At 39.3% G+C, this 21733-nt stretch overlaps 1 protein-coding gene across 1 annotated transcript in view; it reads right to left on the bottom strand.

Annotated features, from left to right (window-relative positions):
• LOC101894982 (neurogenic locus Notch protein) overlaps positions 1–21733 on the bottom strand; it is a 102335-nt gene that overhangs the window by 4295 nt on the left and 76307 nt on the right. Inside the window, exons 6-7 of the mRNA XM_059121726.1 lie at positions 6143–6305; positions 43–6004 (exon numbers count right to left, since the gene is read on the bottom strand). Coding sequence (XP_058977709.1) covers positions 43–6004; positions 6143–6305 — 6125 coding nt within the window. The remainder of the gene's footprint in view (positions 1–42; positions 6005–6142; positions 6306–21733) is intronic.

Here is a 21733-nt window from a genome sequence, read left to right as displayed (position 1 = left end):
TTAAAACCTGTTCCCAATTCTCTATCCTCTCAATCTCCTTACCTTAACACAATCCTCATAGCTCGGTGGGTGCTTCACATTGTTGCTCCCCAGCAGATCGTTGTGATGATTGTTGGGGCCGCCGCCCCCGTTCATGGCGTTCGAATACATCGACGTGGCATCGTAGGGACTCGGCTGACTTGTGAGCGCCGTCGGCGGCGGCGAATCCACCGAACTGAGAGCTGCATCCAGCAGCTGTTGTTGTTGATGGCTCTCCACCGAACCGGGGCCCTGCGCCGTCGGCCCACCAGCCAGCCCATTCAGCAACTGTGATGCCGTAAGGTTGCTGCTGTTGTTGCTGTTTGCTCCCTTTTTTGAGGCCGGCTGGTGGCCTAAACCCTTTTTTGAACTCGGTTTACGTCTGAGGCTGCCGCCATTGTCGAGTAGATTGTCGGGACTGCCCTCCAAGAGTTTGGCCTTCTTGGCTGCCTTATTTTGTGCAGCCTTTGAGGTTTTACCGGCTGCAATCACAGTTGGCTGGGTAATCATTTGAGGTTGGCTTCCGGGTGGCGGTGAGGCAATCATTGTTTGTGGGGTCATGGCCAGCATTTGGGGTGAGCGTGGTACATGTTCGTCCAGCAGGCGTACAATGTCGTGATGTAGACGTTCCGAGGCAACATCGCGTGGCAGGCGATCCATGTGATCGGTAATTTCACGATTGGCAAAGTTATCCAGCAATGCCTTGCAGGCTTCGTAGGAGCCCTCACGGGCAGCCAGGAACAAGGGTGTTTCATCTTTATCGTCCTGAGCATCGCGATTGGCATGATGCATAAGTAGAATATTGACGGCTTCGGTGTTGTTGACGGCAGCGGCCCAGTGTAGGGCAGTTTTACCCGAATTGTCGGCAGCATTTATATCAGCATCGGCAGTAATTAAATCTTCGACCATGCCTTCAATGGCCAGGCGGGCAGCCAAAATCAGGGGAGTGGTACCATCATGCATGCGGGCATTCAAATTGGTGGCACGATTTCTCAGCAGAATTTGGAAAACACCCATGGCATCAGCAGCCACAGCGGCATGTAGAGGGGTACGTCCTGTATTATCCTGGCAATTTGCATCGGCTCCAGCATCCAAAAGTCTCTTGGCAGCATCGGCTCGGGCATAACGGGCAGCCAAATGGAGGGATGTTTCACCAGTCTTATCCATGGTGGCATTCAACTCCGCACCCTGAGCCAATAGATCAGAAATAACTTGGGCTGTGGTATCATCGGAATTTTCAATGTCTTCACCATTGTCAATGCCACCACCGCGCACAGCAGCCACCATAAGGGGTGTCATGCCACAGGGACCACGAACATCCACATCATGTTTGCCATCCTGATGCGCCGGGGGTGTCATGATTGAGGAACGTACATCGGCCACATCCAAATGGGCCTGGGACCAAACACGATTATCTGCTTCCTCATAATCCGTAACCATGGTATGATCACTGGCATAGCCTCCATGATCGTTACGCAGCCGTTTGGGTTGTGGCATATCCGATTCATCATCCGACCATTGGGGAGCATGACCCATGTGCCCTGAATTCATGTTCACATCATTGCTCATGCAGGCCATGGAGGGATTTTTATTTAAATTTCTCATCTCCTGGCCGGTGGGATCGCGGCGTCTACGTTGGGGATTAATGGTGGGGGTGCGGAATCCCTCAGGGAACCAGGTGATGCCAGCAGCTCTCTTACGTTGTGTGGTCACCAAGACACCGAACAAGGCAAAGGCCAAGACAACCAAAATTATGCCCAGCGTAACATATTTCACATTGGTGGGTGTTTCAATCATATCCTCGCCAGGATTTTGTACACCTCTCACACTGTAGATGGGGAATTTCGAGGATAGGGTATATTTCGAAGCAGAGGCAGCCAAGAATTCAGCAGCTTCGGCGGCACGATAGAAACACTCGGTACACTTGCGATTATCAATTTCCAAATACACCTGTATGCCGGTCTGGCCAATGCGTTCTGTGAAGAGAATCTTATTTTTACGTCCAAAATCGGTATTCTGGATATCGTTGATGGGTTGGGTGCCCTTCCACGAAAAGATCATATCATTGCCCAGGGGATCCTTTTTAATTCGCACCGTGGTTCGCAGATGATGGCCCATTTCTCTCAAAAAGACCACTTGTTGTTCCCTAAACTGTTTCACATCCATGAGTACCACAACCGATATGGCACCATCAGCCAAATTGGGTGGTTCCGCCTCATTTTCACAATCCAAACCATCCCAGTTACATTCGGCATTGTTACAACCATAATCGCAGAATCCATTGGCGTAATGCTTAGAACAGTAGGCATCATAGACCGGGTTACATGGCTGCAACTTCTTCTCACAATCTCGACCATCATAGAGACAGGCGGCGTTGTTGCATTCCTCATTACATTTACCATCCATGAAGACCTGCCAGCATTGTATGGTGGCGGTACAGTTAACCCAGGGATTAATGCCCAACGAACAGTCATTGCCATCAAAGTTACAGGCATAGGTGTTGCACTCAGGATCGCAGACGTGATTGCCCTTCTTCTCCTCACATCCTCGCTTTATGCACATTTCCCGTTGATATTCCAAATCCTTGGAGTACTTGTTTTGTAGACCACGCGAAGGATCCATTACCCAGCCAGGATAATTTGGGTCATAGCTTTCACAACGTTTGCCATTCCATTTGGCCGGGCAGAAGCACACGAAATCTCCTAGCAAATTGTCACAGGCAGCTCCTTGTAGGCAGGGATTGGGGGTACACTCATCCATGGTGTCACGTTCACAGTGACGACCTTCCGTACCACGGGGACATTCACAGCGATAACCGCCACCATCATCGATTACACAGGTGCCCGCTTGGCAGGGATTCGAATCACAGTCGTGGCCAGAGAATTCACAATTTTTGCCATAGAAACCTTCGGTGCACAGGCAATGATGGCCACCCTGTTTCGGTGAGCATATGCCACCATTCTGGCAGGGGGAATTGGCACAGAAATCCACTTTGTTTTCACAATGTCTTCCCATGTAGCCGGGTTTACAGTTGCAGTGATAGTTATTGACCAATTGGACGCAGTCCAAGGTGCCAGCGTTGGAGCAAGGATTTGAGAGACATTCATTAATATCTCCCTCACAACGGGAGCCCACAAAACCAGGAGGACAAACACACTCAAAACCACCCACACGATCGATACAGGTTCCATTGTTGTGACACGATCCACGCTTGCAGTCATTTTCATTTACCTCACAAATCAAGCCAGCCGTTCCAGGAGGGCAACTACAGCTGAATGTGTTGACCAAATCGTGGCAGGTTCCACCATTTTGACAAGGATTCGGCGAGCAATCATCAATGTTCAGTTCACAGTTCTGGCCTTGGAAACCTTTGCGACAGCTACAGGCATATGAACCAATCAGATCCCGACAAGTGCCACCATTCAGACAAGGCTGTGATTCACATTCATTGATTTCCTGTTGGCAATAGCTTCCGGTATAGCCCTGCTTGCAGTAGCACCGATGTATGTTGCCGTGCTCCTTACAGGTGCCATTGTTGCACAACTGTTCCAAGGATACTCCCTTGCGGATGGCAGCATCACTACACGAGACCATTTCCACATCACACAATTTACCCGTCCATCCAGGGGCGCAACGACAACTGAATTGATTTCTAACCTGGGTACAGGTGGCTCCATTCTCACAGGGTGACTTGTGGCACCAGTCGACATAGTCGGTACACTGTTTGCCCGTATAGCCATAGGAACAGTGGCATGTGTACTCATCACCATTTTCATGACATGTAGCACCATTTTGACACGGCTGGGAGTCGCATTTGTTGATCTTATATTGGCAATTGGAACCCGTGTAACCTGGCAGACAGGAACAGTTGTAGCTATTGATGCCATCAATGCAGGTGCCACCATTCATACACGAACTCTCGGTACAATCTTCATCATTGGTCTGGCAATTGATACCAGAAAATCCGAGAGGACAGGTACAGGTATAGGAGTTGACATACTGGCGACAAGTTGCACCATTCTGACATGGTAAACTCAGACACTCATTGATGTCCGTCTCACAGTGTTTGCCATCGAATCCGTCCACACACAGACAGGTATAATCACCAATGCCATCCAAACAGGTGCCACCATTTTGACACGGGAACATGGCGCAGTCATCGGTGTTGATGGCACAATCATGGCCCTCATAACCCTTGGCACATATGCAACGATACGATCCGGGAACATTGTGGCAGGTGGCACCATTACGGCACGGGGTTGACAGCTTACACTCATCGATATCCTCATCACAATAGCGTCCCGTGTAGCCCAATTTACAGCGGCAGGAGAAATCCAGAAAATTCGGAGATGGCGAACATTTGGCATCATTGCGGCAACGATTGGTGGCACAAGGATCCAGCTTGGACTCACAATCCACTCCAGTGTAGGGTACTTTGCAGACACATTTATAGCCATTAACCTTGTCGATACAGGTGCCACCATTGGCACAGGGATTGTTGATGCAGTCATCGATATTTGTCTCGCATTTCAGGCCCGTATAACCTGGCATACATTGACACTTGAAGGCATTCAATTCGTCGACACAGAAGCCACCATGTTGGCAGGGATTCGAGGAGCACTCATCGATGTCAATTTCACAACGTTTGCCACCATAGCCGGGAGGACAGTGGCATATAAATTCATTTATGCCATCTTCACAACGGCCTCCATTAATGCAGGGATTCGAGGCACACTCGTCCACATCGCTAAGGCAACGCGAATCGTAGAAGCCCCTTGGGCACTCACATTTATAGCCATTCACCAAATCCATGCAGACACCATTGTTGGCACAGGGATTCGAGGCACATTCGTTGATGTTTATTTCACAGTGGACACCCGTGAAACCGGGCACACATTGACAGGTGTATTTGTTGATGCCATCGATACAGGTGGCTCCATTGTTACACGGATTGCTGTGGCATTCGTTGACATTGATTTCACAATCCTTGCCCGATGTTCCCGGCAGACAGTGGCACACATAGGAGCCCACACGATCCACACAATGGCCGCCATATTGACAGGGATTCGATTCGCATTCATTGATTTGGGTCTGGCACAAATACCCCGTGAAGCCAGGATCACAGACGCAGGTGAAACGATTATCACCATCAATGCACTTGCCACGATGACAGGGATTCGAATCACAATCGTTGATGTTGATTTCACACGACAGCCCCGTATAGCCCGGCGGACATTCACAGGTATAACCAGCTATGGAATCATGGCATATTCCACCATTACGGCATGGCTGAGATTGGCAATCATCGATGTTTATCTGACATCTGGACCCAGTGAAACCCATGGCACAGGAACATTTGAAACCATTGATCATGTCGTGGCAAACACCACCATTGAGACAGGGATTCGATTGACATTCATTGATATCGATTTCACACTGGGTGCCAGTGAAGCCAGGCATGCATACACAGCGGAAGGTTCCAGGATCATCGAGACAGCTACCTTCATTCTGACACGGATGGGATTCACATTCATTGATATTCGTTTCACAACGTGGTCCAGTGAAGCCCTGCGAACAGTTGCAGCGAAATGAGCCTGGGGTGTTGACGCAAACGCCGTTGTGCTCACATGGCGATCCTTGATCACATTCATCAATGTCCTCGGAACAATCCACCCCTTTGTAGCCAGTGGCACAGGAACAGGTGTATGACCCATTAATGGGACTTGTATCGCACACAGCATCCGAATGACAGGGGTTTGAGGTACATGCATCGTCTAAATGACATAGGAGACCCGTTTTGCCAGGCGAGCAGCGACAATAGAAGGAACCAACGCCATCGATACAAGTGGCTCCGTATAGGCAGGCAGCAGCAACACAATCATCAATATTTTCGCTACAATCCGGACCGGCCCAACCATTGACGCAAATACAGGAGTATGATCCCTGAGTGTTTGTACAAGTAGCACCATTTTGGCATACGGAGGGTCTAGAAGGGAAAAAATTGATTTTTTTTAATTATTAAATTATATGAGAAATTACTAAATTATTCGTCAGGTTGTAAAATATTTTATATTTAAATATTTTATTTTTTGTATGTTTTATAATAGCTCGTTGTCCTCCTTACCTTATGGCACATTCATCCACATCCTTTTCACAGTTTTCACCGGTATAATTGGGCGGGCAGGCACATCGATAACTATTAATGCCATCAATACAGGTGCCACCATTCTGACACAAATGCCCAGGGCAATCATCAATATTTTGTTCGCAATTTTTGCCTTGATAACCTGCAAAAAATATAAAAAAGAAACGAATTAATAAATAACTGAAGAAGATATATTTAGAGGTTTTTAAAATTTTCAACAACATTAGCAACACTTTTATTAATAAGTATAAGTAAGTATAAGCTACCCTGCTATATAATATAAGGACAAAATGCAATTTTGCTTTTGTCTTAAATTATCCCTCTTGTTGACTGATGCTCTAGAAACACGATTTTCAGTAGGTTTGGAATATGGTAAAATCTTTCATAACATTCAACAAAAAATAGAATTAGCTTTAATTTATTTTGACGTGATTGGAATATGACAACATATTTCATTTGAATATGATAACATTCATTTAATTGTAGCGTTTTTATTTTAGACTACATTAGCAACACTTGATTATAAGTAACAGAAAATAGCATTAAATTTTAGCGTTTTTTTATTTTGGCATGTTTGGAATTTGGCAACATCTTTCATTAGAATATGATAACACTCATTTAATTGTAGCGTTTTTATTTTAAATTACATTAGCAACACTTTCTTCTACACAAAGAGTGAAGAGTAACAAAAATAGAATTAAATTTTAGCGTTATTTTATTTTGGCGTTTTTTATTGTTAGACAACATTAGCAACACTTTTAACATAAGTAACCGGCTTTTAGTCGTTATTCGTCCCTTCTACACACAGAGAGTGAATAGTAAGAGAATTATCTATAAATCGATATGCAAAAATGGGGGGCTCTCTCTTTTGCAACGATCACTCATGAGTGGGGATAAAATGAAGAGACTAACTGAAACAAATCATAAATAAAGAGGGGAGAATTAGTTTCTCTTACATGGATACACATATTGAAGTAGATAAAAACAAATATAAAAAAACACAGAAAATCAGCATAATTTCTAATGTGTGTGTGTTTGTGTGAGGATGTAAGGAATCAGCGGTGCTCAAGAAGAAATATCTGTTTTCAGTCAAATTTCTCTTTGCTTATTTAAATCAAGAACAAAACAGTGTTAAGTCATTATTTATACAAATATTTTTTATCCATTTGCTTTATAAACTATTTTTTCAAACATTCGTGTTTAAAAACAATTAAATAGAACCGTAAAACATAAAGAAAAACAGAATTTTAATTTTCTCTTAAATTATCTCTTTTTTCTCTTCATGTTCTAGAACACGGTTTTGAGCACCCCTGAAGGAATGCTATTGACAAAATCATGCAAGATGGGAACAATTAAAATAAACAAATCTAAGTTCAAATGCAATGACTAGGGAAAATATTTTGAGAAAAAGAAATTTAAAAATGACCGGAGAATATTTTGAAGTTAGAGAGAGAAATTTTTTTAGATAAATTTAATTTGTTAAATTAAGGGTAAAGGTAGCATTCTGTTTTGTTTAAGAAATAAAATAGCCACAAAAATAATAAATATAAATCAAAATTCTAAATTAAAAATTCTGAAACCATAGGCCTAATTGCTTTATAATAGAGAACATAAAAAAATTAAATAAAAATTGTAAAAGTGGTATTGATTTATTTCACCAACATAAATGCTAAATTGCCTATATTGGAGAGCAAAGAAAAAAACAACAACAACAAAAAATATCAATCAAGTTATTCACACAACAAATCTTCCATATCGAGCCAGGAACGTACGTATGAGTAAGAATAGTAGCATAGTAATGTAGTGGCCGTTGTGGTGGACAATCGCCAGATATGCCCATGGTTTGACCACTGATTCGTTCAATCTTCATTCCAAAGAGCTCCATACATACACATGCAGTATCTTTAGTATCTTTCTTTATACTTCACCATAATCAAATTGTACTCAATTTTTGTATGCGGAGTTTTGTACATTGCCTAAGGCAAACATATTTCTCCAAATATGAACAGTGTTGCCAAATTTTGGCCGATAGGAAATTAGGGACCTCGAATTGGGGACCAAAGACCCCTAAGTATGCAATACCGTATCTTAATGTGTAAGTGGCATTTGTTTAAGGGTCTACGGTTGCGGACATGAATTTAGAAAGACCTATTCTCATTTTCCATAAAATAAAAATCAGAAAGGCAAAAAATTGACCACAAAAATTATAAATTTTTTGAAACCAATGAATTTTTTTTTACAAATTTTCGTTTTTTAAAGTGACCAAAAAATATTTTCATAAAAAATATTAAATTAAAAAAAATTAACCCAAAATTCCCTTTAACCAAAAAGTGGCCACACCGCTAAAACCAAACGAAAGAAATTACACAAAACACTAGCGTACACACACACACCAACAAATAAACAAACAGCAACAAGCAAATCAAAACGAAACGATGAAAAAACAATAATAATAACAGCACCAGCAACAACAACAACGCAAAGGCAAAAACAACGACGACGACGTTGTCGTCTTGAGATCTTCTTTCCCACGGTTCATATCTTGTATGTTTTAGTATGTTGTTGCTGTTATGCTTTATGCCCAGCCAACCAGCCAGCCAACTGTTATGGTTAGCCAGGCCAGGCCAGACGAGGCAGGCAAACAAACGAGCGACAACAACAAAAGCAAAAAAAAAGCTAAACAGCCATGTGCACACACAGATACTGTGCTGTGAGTCAGTTTGGCGGTGGCGGCGGCTACACATGCGCACAACTACACATTAAGTTTATCCCAACCCCAAAGGTGTTGTTTTTCTTAATGTTGTTGTTGTTGTTCTGTTTCGGTTCAACCTTCTTCTCATTCGTTGTCTGTCGTTTAACGAAGTCTTCAGTTGTATTTGTTGTAAAGAAAACGAAGGCAAACACGGCAAAACTTAAGAAGAAGAAGAAAAAAACATAAACGATGGATGGGGTTCGGTTCGTGTGTTTACGATGGCCGGTTTGATTTGTTAGTTTGTTGTTTGTGGTGTTTCATCGTGGAGGGGTTTTTCTTCAGTCGCTGCTGCTGCTGTTGTACTGATGTATGTATGTTTCTAGGCATATGTGTTTGCTTGCTGATGATTTTTCTTTTCTTGAGGTGGTTTTGGATCAAAGTTTTTATTGTCTTTATAGGCATTTTTTTCATTTTTCGTTCTTTTATTTTGGTTTTCTTGTTTTTGTACGTTTTCTCCCCATTCTTGAAAAGTCCAAAGAATAACCAGTGAATTATCTCTCTCGTCTTAATGGTTCTCTTACTCTCTCTGTCATAAAGTTAATTAATGCACATTTCTATGACAAATCGTAACACTGTGTTGCTTGTCTTAAAGCAAAGAAATGCATGTCTTGTCCAGCACCGTTACAGTCCCAATGCATTCATTGTCTTTATGCCGAACTTTTCGTCGTTGTCGTTTATAATCGTATCCCATCTCCCAAGTAACAATTTAGTTATGTAGTTGCGGATTTAAATGTAATTACAACAACAACAACTAAACACAGTACTTGTTTAATTTTCTGTATGGTAAACGCCCTCTCTCTTTCACTCATTTACTCTCATTACATCTGTGATTATTCCATCCAGAGATGGGATAGTTTTATTTTAGTGATGCTACCCTTACTAATATGTCAGAAACCTAATTGAGGCATAAATTCGCAAATTTAGATCAGTAGGATGTCTCCTATGAATTGGTGTTCTATATGGGATCAGAGTAGGTATTCTCTTGGGTGATAATCTATAAAATATTGTTTGACATTTGATCTATTGAGCGCCTGTTGGAGGCATTTGTGGGAGAGCAAGAGGAAGCGAAGGGAGAATAAATAATTAGGTTTAGGTTATTTCTTTACTCTCTTTCAGCTTCCTTGTCTTAATCAGAATTCCGTTCTTTTTTAGATTTTATTGAAATAGATACTTTTTCGAAAGAGGTAGAAAGGGGGAGTACAATTTCACTATCTCAAAATCTCATCTCTTTTGGAATCCAGTTCCGAGTTTTTACCGAGAACGAGTATTTCAGTTTGAGAACATAATGTGATTCTTAAAGAGCGGGGCTTTTTATACCGTCAGCCATATGGCTAGAGAGGGTATATATCATTTGATACGGCCAAAACGTGCCTCATCGAAATAACGATTTTAGACCCTAGGTCTCTTTGAACCAAATCCGTTTCAGGCCATTTAGAGACGATCTAGCGATGTTTGTCCGCCCGTCTGTCTGTCTGGCTGGTGAGCACTATGACTCTCGAAGGGAGTTTGGACAAAATCGGATGGTCAAAACTTGGTACATCGTAATATTATTGTCAAACTTAGATCGAGTTCGGAGATGGGCAATATCGGTCCACTCCTTCTGTCTGGCTGGTGAGCACGATAACTCTCGAAGGGAGTATCCGATTTGATCCAAACTTGGTACATCGTAATATTATTGTCAAACTTAGTTCGAGTTCGGATATGGACAATATCGGTCCACTCCTTCTGGTACCTGCCCCACAAAATTTCAGCATTTTCAAAGAAAATTATTTACTAAACAGAAAGAAAAGTCCGATTTTGCTCCAACTTTGCAAATTCTAATATTTGCATCAGTGCTAGGTCAGGTGCAAAAATGGACAATATCGGTCCACTCCATAAAGTACCTACCCCACAAAGGGTCAAAATTTTGAATAATTGTAAATCTTATAAAATCTGATGTAAGTGTCCGATTGTCTTCAAATTACTCACATCACAACATTTTTATTAACCCAAGGTCTGGTGTGAAGATGGAATATATCGGTCCACTTCTTCCGGTACCTCCCCCACAAAGGGTCAAAATGTTGAATATGTATGAAGCAACGAAATTAACATTCGATTCCAATCAGACTTGGAACATTTCAATATTTTTATCAACACAATATATGTTATGAAGATGATAGCGATCGGACTATTCCTTCTGGTACTTCTCCCAAAAAGGGCCAAAGTTTTGAATAACCAAAACGATTATAAAATCCGAAATAAGCATCCGGTTCTCTTAATATTTCACACAACCCATTATTTCTACTAATACAAGACCTGCTGCGAATATGGCATATATCGGTCCACTCTTTTTGGTACCTCCCCCACAAAGTGTCAAAATGTTGAATATCCATGCATCTCATAAAACGCGAAATTAACACCTGATTCAATTCAGACTTGGTACATCTCAATATTTCCATCAACACAAGTTCTGCTATAACGATGGTAGAGATCGGATAATTTCTTCTGGTACCTCTCCCACAAATCTTGAACCCTAGACTTTAAAAAATTAATCGCTCAAAGAAAGCGAAATAAGCATCCAAATCTCAAATCTCACAAGATCTGTTGTGAAGATGATATATATTTGCGTAACCCCTTCTGGTACCTCACCCAGAAAGGGTCACAATTTCCAATATTTATCTCTGTCATAACTTGCGAAACAAGTCGGCGATTCTTTACAATTTACTTGTTTTTTTTCTTAATTTAATTTCATTGCAGTATAAGTATAGGAGTGAGAGAAGAGAGAGTAGCAAAATGTTTGCCACCTTTCTCTTACTCATACAAATGAAACTCTTTGCTTTCGTCTTAACAAGAAGTCTGGGCTTGTGATTAACACTTCCCATGTCTGATGGAATCCAGTTGGACTTTCCTGGCCATTCCCAACCGGAATCATCAAGTCACAATATAAGTAAATGGTGTTTTTTATTGTTGTTGTTACCATAATGTCGTAAAGAGATTACAATATTCATCTTACAACCAAGAAAGCACACACTCACACACATACACACCTCAATTTTAAGTTTCTTATCCAAATACATTGATCTCTAATGGAGTACAAGTACCATAATAAGGTTAGTTTATTGGAAAACAACAAAAAACAAAACGATCCGAACTGCGCCGAGAGCTGAGGCAGCCCGATACTCTCATCATACCACACGTATCTAACCTACTACGGGGTATTGTAGATTTAAACAATTAAAATTTGAAATAGTTGACAACATATGAAGCGAACGTGTGTCTGGCTGAATGGCTGGTTGACTGACTCTATGACTAGATGTTATTAGATCGAGCCTGGTGTTGTTGTTTTCGTAGACTTCCCAAAACGAAAACTTACCACATCATGAGCACAACACCAGCAACAACAACAGCATTTGTCGATATCATTGATCTGTGCTCGCGATTAGGTCTCGACGAACGAACGACAAGCCAGACCATGTATTATGGCTTTTGTTGGAGAGGTACTCTTTGGCCATTATTGTCGTAGTTGTATGTAAATATGTACATATGAATGTAATTGCTAATGGACGGTATGAAGAAAAGGTTGTGTCCGTCGTTGTCGTTTTTAGTTGTCCATCAACGACTATCGACGACGATGATTTTTAAGCGATGCCATAGACGAGACGACGAATGTCAACATCATCATTGAAAGGAAATAAAAAAAACATAAATATGGGACAATTTAATGGGGTCAAAAGACTCACTGAGACTGTCTATCTCAACAAGAGAACTAATTATTCCCGAGATAATCTCATTGAGTAACATGAGACGTTTTAAAAGAGATATGGGAGAAATTGGATAAAGAATTTGATTGGGAAATAGGAAAGAAATGCTTTTGAATATTCAAAATTGCAAAAGAAAATATTTGTAATTTATTATTTAATGTTTATTTCTAATTTCAAAACAAAATAAAAAAAAACAAGGGCATAATTACTCTATTTCAAAGAGAAAAAGAGCTATTGTAAATATTGTCTCAATGAGCATCATAAGAACTTCCAAGAGAATTGGTTAATTAGCATAGAATCATGAGCTTGATTACTTAATCAATAGAGGGAAACCACAATTTTGTTCCAAAAAATTGGATCAATAGAATATCGAGTTAAAAAGTATCAGTCGGTTTTGCAGACGATTTCCAAATCTTGAACCCTGAAAGGAATCGAAAGTTAATTCCTCGTTTTATGAGTTTCATGTATATTCAAAATTTTGAGCCTTTGTTAGGGAGGTATCAGAAGGAGTGGATCGATATATCAAATTTTCACACTAGACATTTGGTTAATAAAAATATTGTGATGTGTGTAATTTAAAGAGGACCAGATGCTTATTTCGGATTTTATAATCGTTTTGGTTATTCAAAACGTTCAACCTTTGTTGGGGAGGTACCAGAAGAAATTATCCGATCTCTACAATCAATAACAGATTTTGTATTGATAGAAATATTGAGATGTGCCGAGTCTCAATTGTAATCGAATATTAATTTCGCATTTTATGAGCTTCATGAATAATTTTTTAATAATTAAATAATTAATAATTAAACTTTGACCCCATTGTGGGGGAGGTACCAGAAGGATTGGACCGATATATTCCACCTACACAGCTTATCTTGTGTTAGTAGAAATAATGGGATATGTGAAATATGAAGAGAACTGAATGCTTTTTTTGGATTTTATAATAGTTTTGGTCATTCAAAACTTTGACCCTTTGTGGGGGAGGTACTAGTAGAAATGATCCGATCACTACCTTGTGTTGATGGACATTTTGAGATGTACCAAGTCTAAATGGAATCGGATTGTAATTCAGCGTTTTATGAGCTTAATGGATATTCAAAATTTCGACCTTTTGTGGGGGAGGTATCAGAAGGAGTGGATCGATATATTCCATCTTCACGGCAGATCTTATGTTAGTAGAAATAATGGGATATGACTAGAACCGGATATTTATTTCGGATTTTATAATCGTTTTGGATATTCAAAATTTTGACCCGTTGTGGGGAGGTACCAGAAGAAATGGTCCGATATCTGCCATCTTTATAACAGATCTTGTGTTGATAGAAATATTGAGATATGCCAAGTCTGAATGGAATCGGATGTTAATTTGCTCTTTATGAGTTTCATGGATATTCAAAATTTTGACCATTTGTCGGGAAGGTACCAGAAGGAGTGGACCGAGATATTCCATCACCAGACCATGGGTTAATAAAAATATTGTAATGTGCGTAATTTGAAGACAAGCAGACACTTACATCACATTTTATAAGAGTTATAAGTATTCGAAATGTTGATCCTTTGTGGGGAGGTACTTGATGGAGTGTACCGATATTCTCAATTTTCGCACCTGACCTAGCACTGATGCAAATATAAGTATTTGCAAAGTTGGATCACAATCGGACTATCGTTTCCCCTTCTGCACAGTAAAATTTTGAAAATTTGGATTATTTGTGAGGGAGGTACCAGAAGGAGTGGGTGCTCTCCTTTACTGATGAGCCCGCTTCAATCGACGCATTGGTAGACAACATTGAAGCATTTATTCGTGACTTACCAACCAAATTTTTCCTATAGCTATGAAAAAATCACCCATTATTTCCTGACGAATACCACAAATACTTTAGGAATCTATTGCCTACTGATCAACTGTGAATCACTGCCGATCTTTCTCAGAAAACAATTTATCTAGAAATCTTTAATCTGAATAAAATCTTATTTTTAACCAATTAAAAAAATTGTTTTATAAAATCAAAACCAAACCCACCCAGTTTGAATATCAAGTTCACACATAACTTGAATTTCCAATGTAGACGCAAATATAAACAATAACAAAACAATTCAAATTGCAAATCCGGATGAATTTTGATTCGATGCAACAGCAGCAGCATCAGACAGAAGCAGGTGATGCCAAAGATTTCATTGGAAATCGTTTTAGAAATGCATGGAAGATAAAGTTTTGAAATAATGAGAGGGCGGATGCAAAAACAAGTGGTGGCAAACACATTAGACAAGTTTGCCTTGCATATGGGACCGCACCTAAATTAAAACAGAGTTAAGTTTGTGCGATGTCTTTTCTACACCCAATGACGGGACGGAGGCTGAAATGCACTGGCTTGCAGTGGAATACATAATAGAGAAAAACAAAAATGATCACATAAATGTGCACAGATCAGCAATTAAAAAATTTCGACTAACAACTTATAATGGCTTCTCGGCTATGGAAGGCATTCTATATCAAATGCTCTAGCTATTATGTAAAATAACCTAACTCCAAAGTATCTTTAAATTACCTATTCTTGGGATTTTAATCTCTCTTGCCAACCCTGTTTTTTTTTCGAAATTCAAAATTCCCAAGTTAGTCTACTTTGCATTTGAAATAAACAAATTCAAAAAAAAAATGTAAAAAACGTCACTATTTTGGGCATGTTATTAAGTCCGTCTTCTATTTATGTCTTATCCTTCTCTTCTCGGATATGGAAGGCATTCTATATCAAATGCTTTAACTATTATGTAAAATAGCCTAACTCCAAAAAATCTTTTAATAACAAACTAAGTGGCCTAGTCTTGGGAGTTTAACCTCTATTTCCAACCCTGAATTTTTTTCGAAATTAGAAATTCCCAAGTTAGGCTATTTTGCATTTCACCTAAACAACTTCAAAAAAATGTAAAAAAACGTCACTATTTGGGCATGTTATTAAGTCCGTCTTCCATTTATGTCTTATCCGCCTTGTCCATCTGCCCGATGTATGATACAACAAATCGTAAGCCTTCTGCCATGGCAGTAAGCAAATGTTTGTTAGTCTTGGCAAAAAATAAAAAAAAAACAAAATACTGCATGCACAAGCACAAATGCATGTTTGAACTTTTCTAATTAATGCAAATAATGGAAATGGAATGAAGAGGGGTGGGAGGGCAGAGGGGATAATCAAACAACCACCAGCAACATCAGCAAGACAAGAGCAGGCAGGGTTTTGAGATCAAATCTACATACTCTCCCTCCCCCAACACCGAAGACACCCGCACCAATGGATGTATGCGTCGCGATGAGCGAGCCACCAAATCTTATGCAGCTGCCTCCATTTAGAATACCCGCTCAGCCAGCAGCCGGCTGGTTGCTGACTGGTCAGCCAGTTGAAAGTTGTATTTGGATGCATGCAGTGGTATTGGTCAACTACTAAAGATTAGATTGGCCGGCCATGCAGTCATCCAAAGAAGAGTGTGGGGTAGACAAGTCATAGTTCCATAGCCATAATGGGGTTGAGCTATGGCGCTGCATGTGAATGAATTTTGCCCGGCACAAATGATGGTCATAGTTGTCACATGTATTTTGCAATGAGAGAGAATGGACACTGAAAGGTAGCGGAGGAGATGGATGGAACTGGAAGCTGGCAGTTAGTTTATTCAGTTCAATTTGTTTCAATTATATTCAATTTAATTAATTTAACCACAAAAAAACTAACATACGAACAAATGAACGATTCAAAAATTGCATTCACAATTTTTACACTATTTGGGTTCAAGCGGAGAATAGAAGTCAAAAATCAACCAAGTCGAAGAAACAAATGCATAAATTTTCCTTGGCTATTGTAACCTTGTTTTAAGAAAATGGTTCGGGAATTTTTGAAAAAAAATATTCTTAGAAAGAAAAAAAAAAATAAAAAAAATTACCTCCAAAAATTAATATGGAGGATTTAAAAAAAAAATCATTTTCATTAAATATTTGTAGGGTTCGTGGGGAGACCACTAATCCTAATATTTAGGGGTTTTTGTCTCTTTGTTATTTTATTAAAATATCTTATATTATATCGTAGATATAACGAGACAGACGTTTCCGTCTAGAAACGTTTTTATCCACTTTATAATATTTTCAGTATCAAGGGTCAACACAGACACAAAATGTCCAATGCCGTCCACTTAATACTAGAGATTTTATAAAATAAAAGACGATGATATTCTTGTGTTTGATACTTTATTTTCAAAAGCAACTCCAAGAATGACAAACTTAGCCTAATACGTGTACTTATATAGGCGAGATCATAAACACGTGGAATGATTAAAACATGAAATTGAGAGTGATTGAGTGTAAACAAAATAATCACAATAACAATATCACTTGTAAAAGAAAGAAAGAAAAACAATCACTCAATCTCTCATAGGTATTTTACAATAATGTCAAAATAAACTCATTTCATTGAACTTATGCGAGAGCACTAGAGAACAATTAGAGCATCACTCAATAATCATCAACGAAATGCAGAAATGCAGTTACTTAACACAAAACAACATATTCTCTTATTCTTGGCATATAACAAAATTAATTATCTGAACACTCGAGCAAAATTACAGTTCAAGTTAATGTAAAATAATTGATGTTATAATAATAATGCAAACAAATCATGATATAAAATTAAATAACACATAAATATATAAATAATAATGGTGTGTCCGCTACAGCCTCCCCCTCTGCCTCAGAAATCGTCTCTGATGATGTGGCAGTACTAGACACCTCCTGTATGTTTCCTTTTTCTCAGAGATCTTCTCAATGGCACATTGTCATTATTAGTTTCTAAGTTTGGTGTATCTGGAACATTTACATCTGTTGTTGTGTTGTTAGCGGTTGTTGTAGTTTCAGTGGTTTGGTTATCATTGGTATTGTTTATGTTGCACTTCTTCGGTCTTCCTCTTTGTCGCAAGGGATATATTGGAACCTCCTCACGTCCATCATATAAAAGTAGATCCGACGAATGGTATGTTGCCAGTGGAATTGTGGGATTTTCTAACGTTGCAACCGAATATGTATTAGATCCCTTCTTTTCCATGACAATATAGGGACCGTCACGTCGTGGTACAAATTTTGATGTCAGGCCTTTATCTTTGTTGCTAAGAATGTGTGTTGAGACGAGTACACGATCACCAATATTTATTTTCTTCTGTGGGATTCTTTTTGCATCAACGTATGTTTTATTTTTATCTTGCATCATTTCTTCGTTCTCTTTAGCTCTTTTAAAAGTATCTGCTAGTCTAAGCAGGTGTGGTGTTATTTGTGGTACAAAATTCTCGGCATTCACTATAGCACGGAGGTCATGTTGCACATCCAGTGGAGTTCTTAGTTCTCTTCCGAACGTAAGATATGCAGGTGTATAATTGGTTGTGGAACATTTCGCAGTGTTCATGGCGAATCTGATCGCAGGAAGATTTGTATCCCATAATGTGTGATCTTTCCCAACGTGAATAGATAACTGCACTTTTAAGTCCCTATTTTTCCTTTCTACTGGATTAGCCTCCGGATGATAGACAGGTGTAAAACTTTGTTCAATTTTCAAGCAATAGGTCAGCTTCTGCATTACCGATGAAATAAATTGAGAACCATTATCCGAATGGATCCTTCTTGAAATTCCATATCTCAGAAATATTTCATTTAATAATATAATGGCACAATTTTCAGCCGATGCCTCTCGAAGAGCGAATAATTCAGTCCAGCGACTACACAAATCCTCAACAATCAATATCCATTGATTTCCTCTTTTTGTACTAGGTAATGGCCCAAACAGATCAATCGCAACAATTTCAAATCTCTGGTTACTAGATACAGTCTGAAGTAAGCCAGAAGGTTTCATATTATTAGCCTTATACCTTTTACAATCTATGCAAGATTTTACATATTGATGAATCTCAGATCTCATTTTTGGCCAATAATAGTGAGGAGTAATACGATTTATAGTCCGCTCAATACCATAATGCCCAGCTGTCGGTTCATCGTGGTGATTATAAAGAATGATATGCCGCATGGATTTTGGAACAACCAGTTGCCCATTTTCTGAATCTTCTTCATGACAAAATCTATATAATACTCCATCTTGCATGATGAAGCCTCTGTTGATGTAACGAATCACGTTTTCATCATCCTTTTCGAAGGATTGGATTATATCCTTAATATCCTCATCTTCCATTTGTGCCTTTCTAATCTCTTCAGCCCCTTTCCTCGGAAAATCAATTCTAATGGAACAAATTTCACAAGTGCTATCATTGTGATTTTCATCATGACATGGTGGTCTCGATAACGTATCTGCAACAGCATTTTTGCGGCCAGGTGTATAACCAAAAGTGATATTATACATTTGAAGTTGTAATGCCCACCTGGCGAGTCGTCCAGTGGGGCTTTTTAAACTGAAGAGCCATTTCAATGGTTGATGGTCCGTAAGCACTTGTACTTCTGACCCTTCAACGTATCCACGAAACTTTTGGATAGCCCAAACCACCGCCAAGGCTTCACGTTCTGTGGTTGAATAATTTCTTTCGGCCGGAAGTAACAACCTGCTGGCATATTCTATAGGATGTTCCTCATCCTTCTCCCCCTGGATCAATACAGCTCCCAAGGCATAATTACTTGCATCGGTCATTATTTTAAAAGGCTTTGTCTCATTAATTTGCTTCAAAATTGGAGGTGAAACTAGGAGATGTTTTAATTTTTCAAACGCAGTTTGCTCCCTTTCCGTCCATATCCATTTAGCATTTTTCTTTGTGAGATCAGATAGTGGTTTCGCCACGTCTGCGAAATTTGGAATAAAACGTCTATACCACGAACATGTCTGCAAAAAGGATATGACTTGTTTAGGATTCAAAGGTCTGGGACGTTTTATAATAGCCTGAGTTTTCTCGGGGTCAACTTTTAATCCTTCAGTTGTTAATATATGACCGAGATATTTAACTTTCGGTAAACAAAAATTACATTTATCACGATTTAAATGGAATCCAAAATCTCGAAGTCTTTGGAATGTTTTCTTCAAATCGATTATGTGACCTTCAAGGCTACTTGAGCATATAATTATATCATCGAGATAAGCCAGAATTGTAATATTGGGTAAACCAGTGCGAAATTTGTCTATTAAGCGTTGGAAAGTCGCCGGAGCATTCTTTAACCCGAACGGCATTCTATTGAAGATAAAAATTCCAAAGGGTGTAGTAAATGCGGTCTTTAATTTGTCCTTTTCTGCTATTTTAATCTGCCAATATCCGGATCTCAAATCAAGGGTGGACATGAATGGAGTTGTCTTCGCAGTATGTAGAAGATCATCCATTCTTGGTAGAGGATACGTATCAGTTACTGTAATAGCATTCAGGCGTCGGTAATCTACGCAGAGTCTAATTTTATTATCCTTCTTTGGAATTAAAACAACCGGAAATGCCCATGGAGACTCCGTTTCCGCTATTATATTTTTCTTCAACATTTCATCCAGCTCTTGTCTCAGCAACGTTTTCATTTTAGGGGATATGCGATATGGCGCTGTTGAAATTGGACTATGATTGTTAGTGTTAATATAGTGTTCTACCTCCGATATCGGCACATCTATATCTTCAAATATTTGGCTCTCTTCCTTAAGCAGACTTTCAATAGATTCTTTTTCCGAATCATTAAGAAGAATTGCCTCATTATGCCTCAGAGTAAAATCTATGGCATTTAGCTCCAAAGACTCAAAAATTTCCTTACAGTAGTCTTCCATCTTTTGCTTTTTCATAGGTGGGAATAGATTTGAGGGCTTGTCTACAATTACTTCTTCAGACAGCGAATCAGCGAATAACTTGTTTGTATATCCTGGAGAGTAGTCATTATTGTTAGAATTAAGGTTTTCAAAATTCTTGAAAAAAATGTTAACATCATCTCTGTACTTTTTTTGCGGATCTTCGACCATTATGTTGTTTATTGGAGCAGCTTCTTGCATTTTGAAAAGAAAAAATTTTCCAGGCTCATCTTTAAAATACCATGCTCTTTGTGCAAGATCTAGAACAATACCGCATTCTTCGAGGAAGTCTATACCGAGAAGAGTTCTATTTCCTTTTGCTTTAGGCAGGCATATGAATTTAATACGTTTAAACCTTTTTCCTATTATAATACTAGCTGTTGTTGAAAAAAACGATTTCATTGCGGACGATTCCGTCAGCTAGGACAATTTGAGCAATACTTTTTTCAAATGGTAATCCGATTGCCTTAAACTTTTCAAACAAAAGTTGTCCTGCTACACTTGTCCTCGCCGCTGTATCAAAATATGCTTCTCCCTGCATGGCTTGTATATTGACATCTACAACTGGAATATTTCGTCCTGCTACTCCGACACTTAGAGAATTAAAATCCAATTTTCCAGTACTAGCGCGGGGTTTATCTTTATTACAGAAAGGACAATTAGATCGGTAATAACCAGCCGCACCGCACCCGTAGCAATTCAGCTTTGTTTCTGGGGCTTTATTATTAGAATGCTTATCTGCCTCAATTTTCTTGTAGCAATTTTCAACAGTGTGATTCTTTTTACGACAATATGAACATTTCACTTGCCTCTTACTGGGATTTTCAATGTCGAGTTTTCGATCTATTTTCTCCTCTCTATTTTCGTTGGCTAACATCTCTACTTCTCTGGCCTTAGCCAGCAGTTCTTGAAATGATGAAACACTGTTACGGGGTATTCTTTCCCTGATGTGTATATTTAGCTGTGAAAAAATCATATCTATCATCATCTTCTCTGGCAACTTGTCAGACAGTTGAGCAAACAAAGATCTTTTTCGGCATACAAATGCATCTGTAGTTTCAAACATTTTTTGTTTGTCTTGAAAAATCTCGCTATATATGCGCCAATCTGGCTTTGGCGGAGCAAACGCTTTTCTTAAAAGATCAATTGCTTCTGGGAATGTTTTAGCTTCATCTTGTACACCTTGCCACCACGTGGAAGCATAACCCTCTAGAAGTAACGGGAGGCTATTTAGTGCATGGACATCAGTGATATTCTCGGATTCTTTATATACCAATATGGTCGCAATAAAGTCTTCAACTTT

Source organism: Musca domestica, unplaced genomic scaffold, assembly GCF_030504385.1.
Source record: "Musca domestica strain aabys unplaced genomic scaffold, Musca_domestica.polishedcontigs.V.1.1 2, whole genome shotgun sequence".
NCBI lineage: Eukaryota > Metazoa > Arthropoda > Insecta > Diptera > Muscidae > Musca > Musca domestica.
This window is presented reverse-complemented; position numbering and strand designations above follow the sequence as displayed.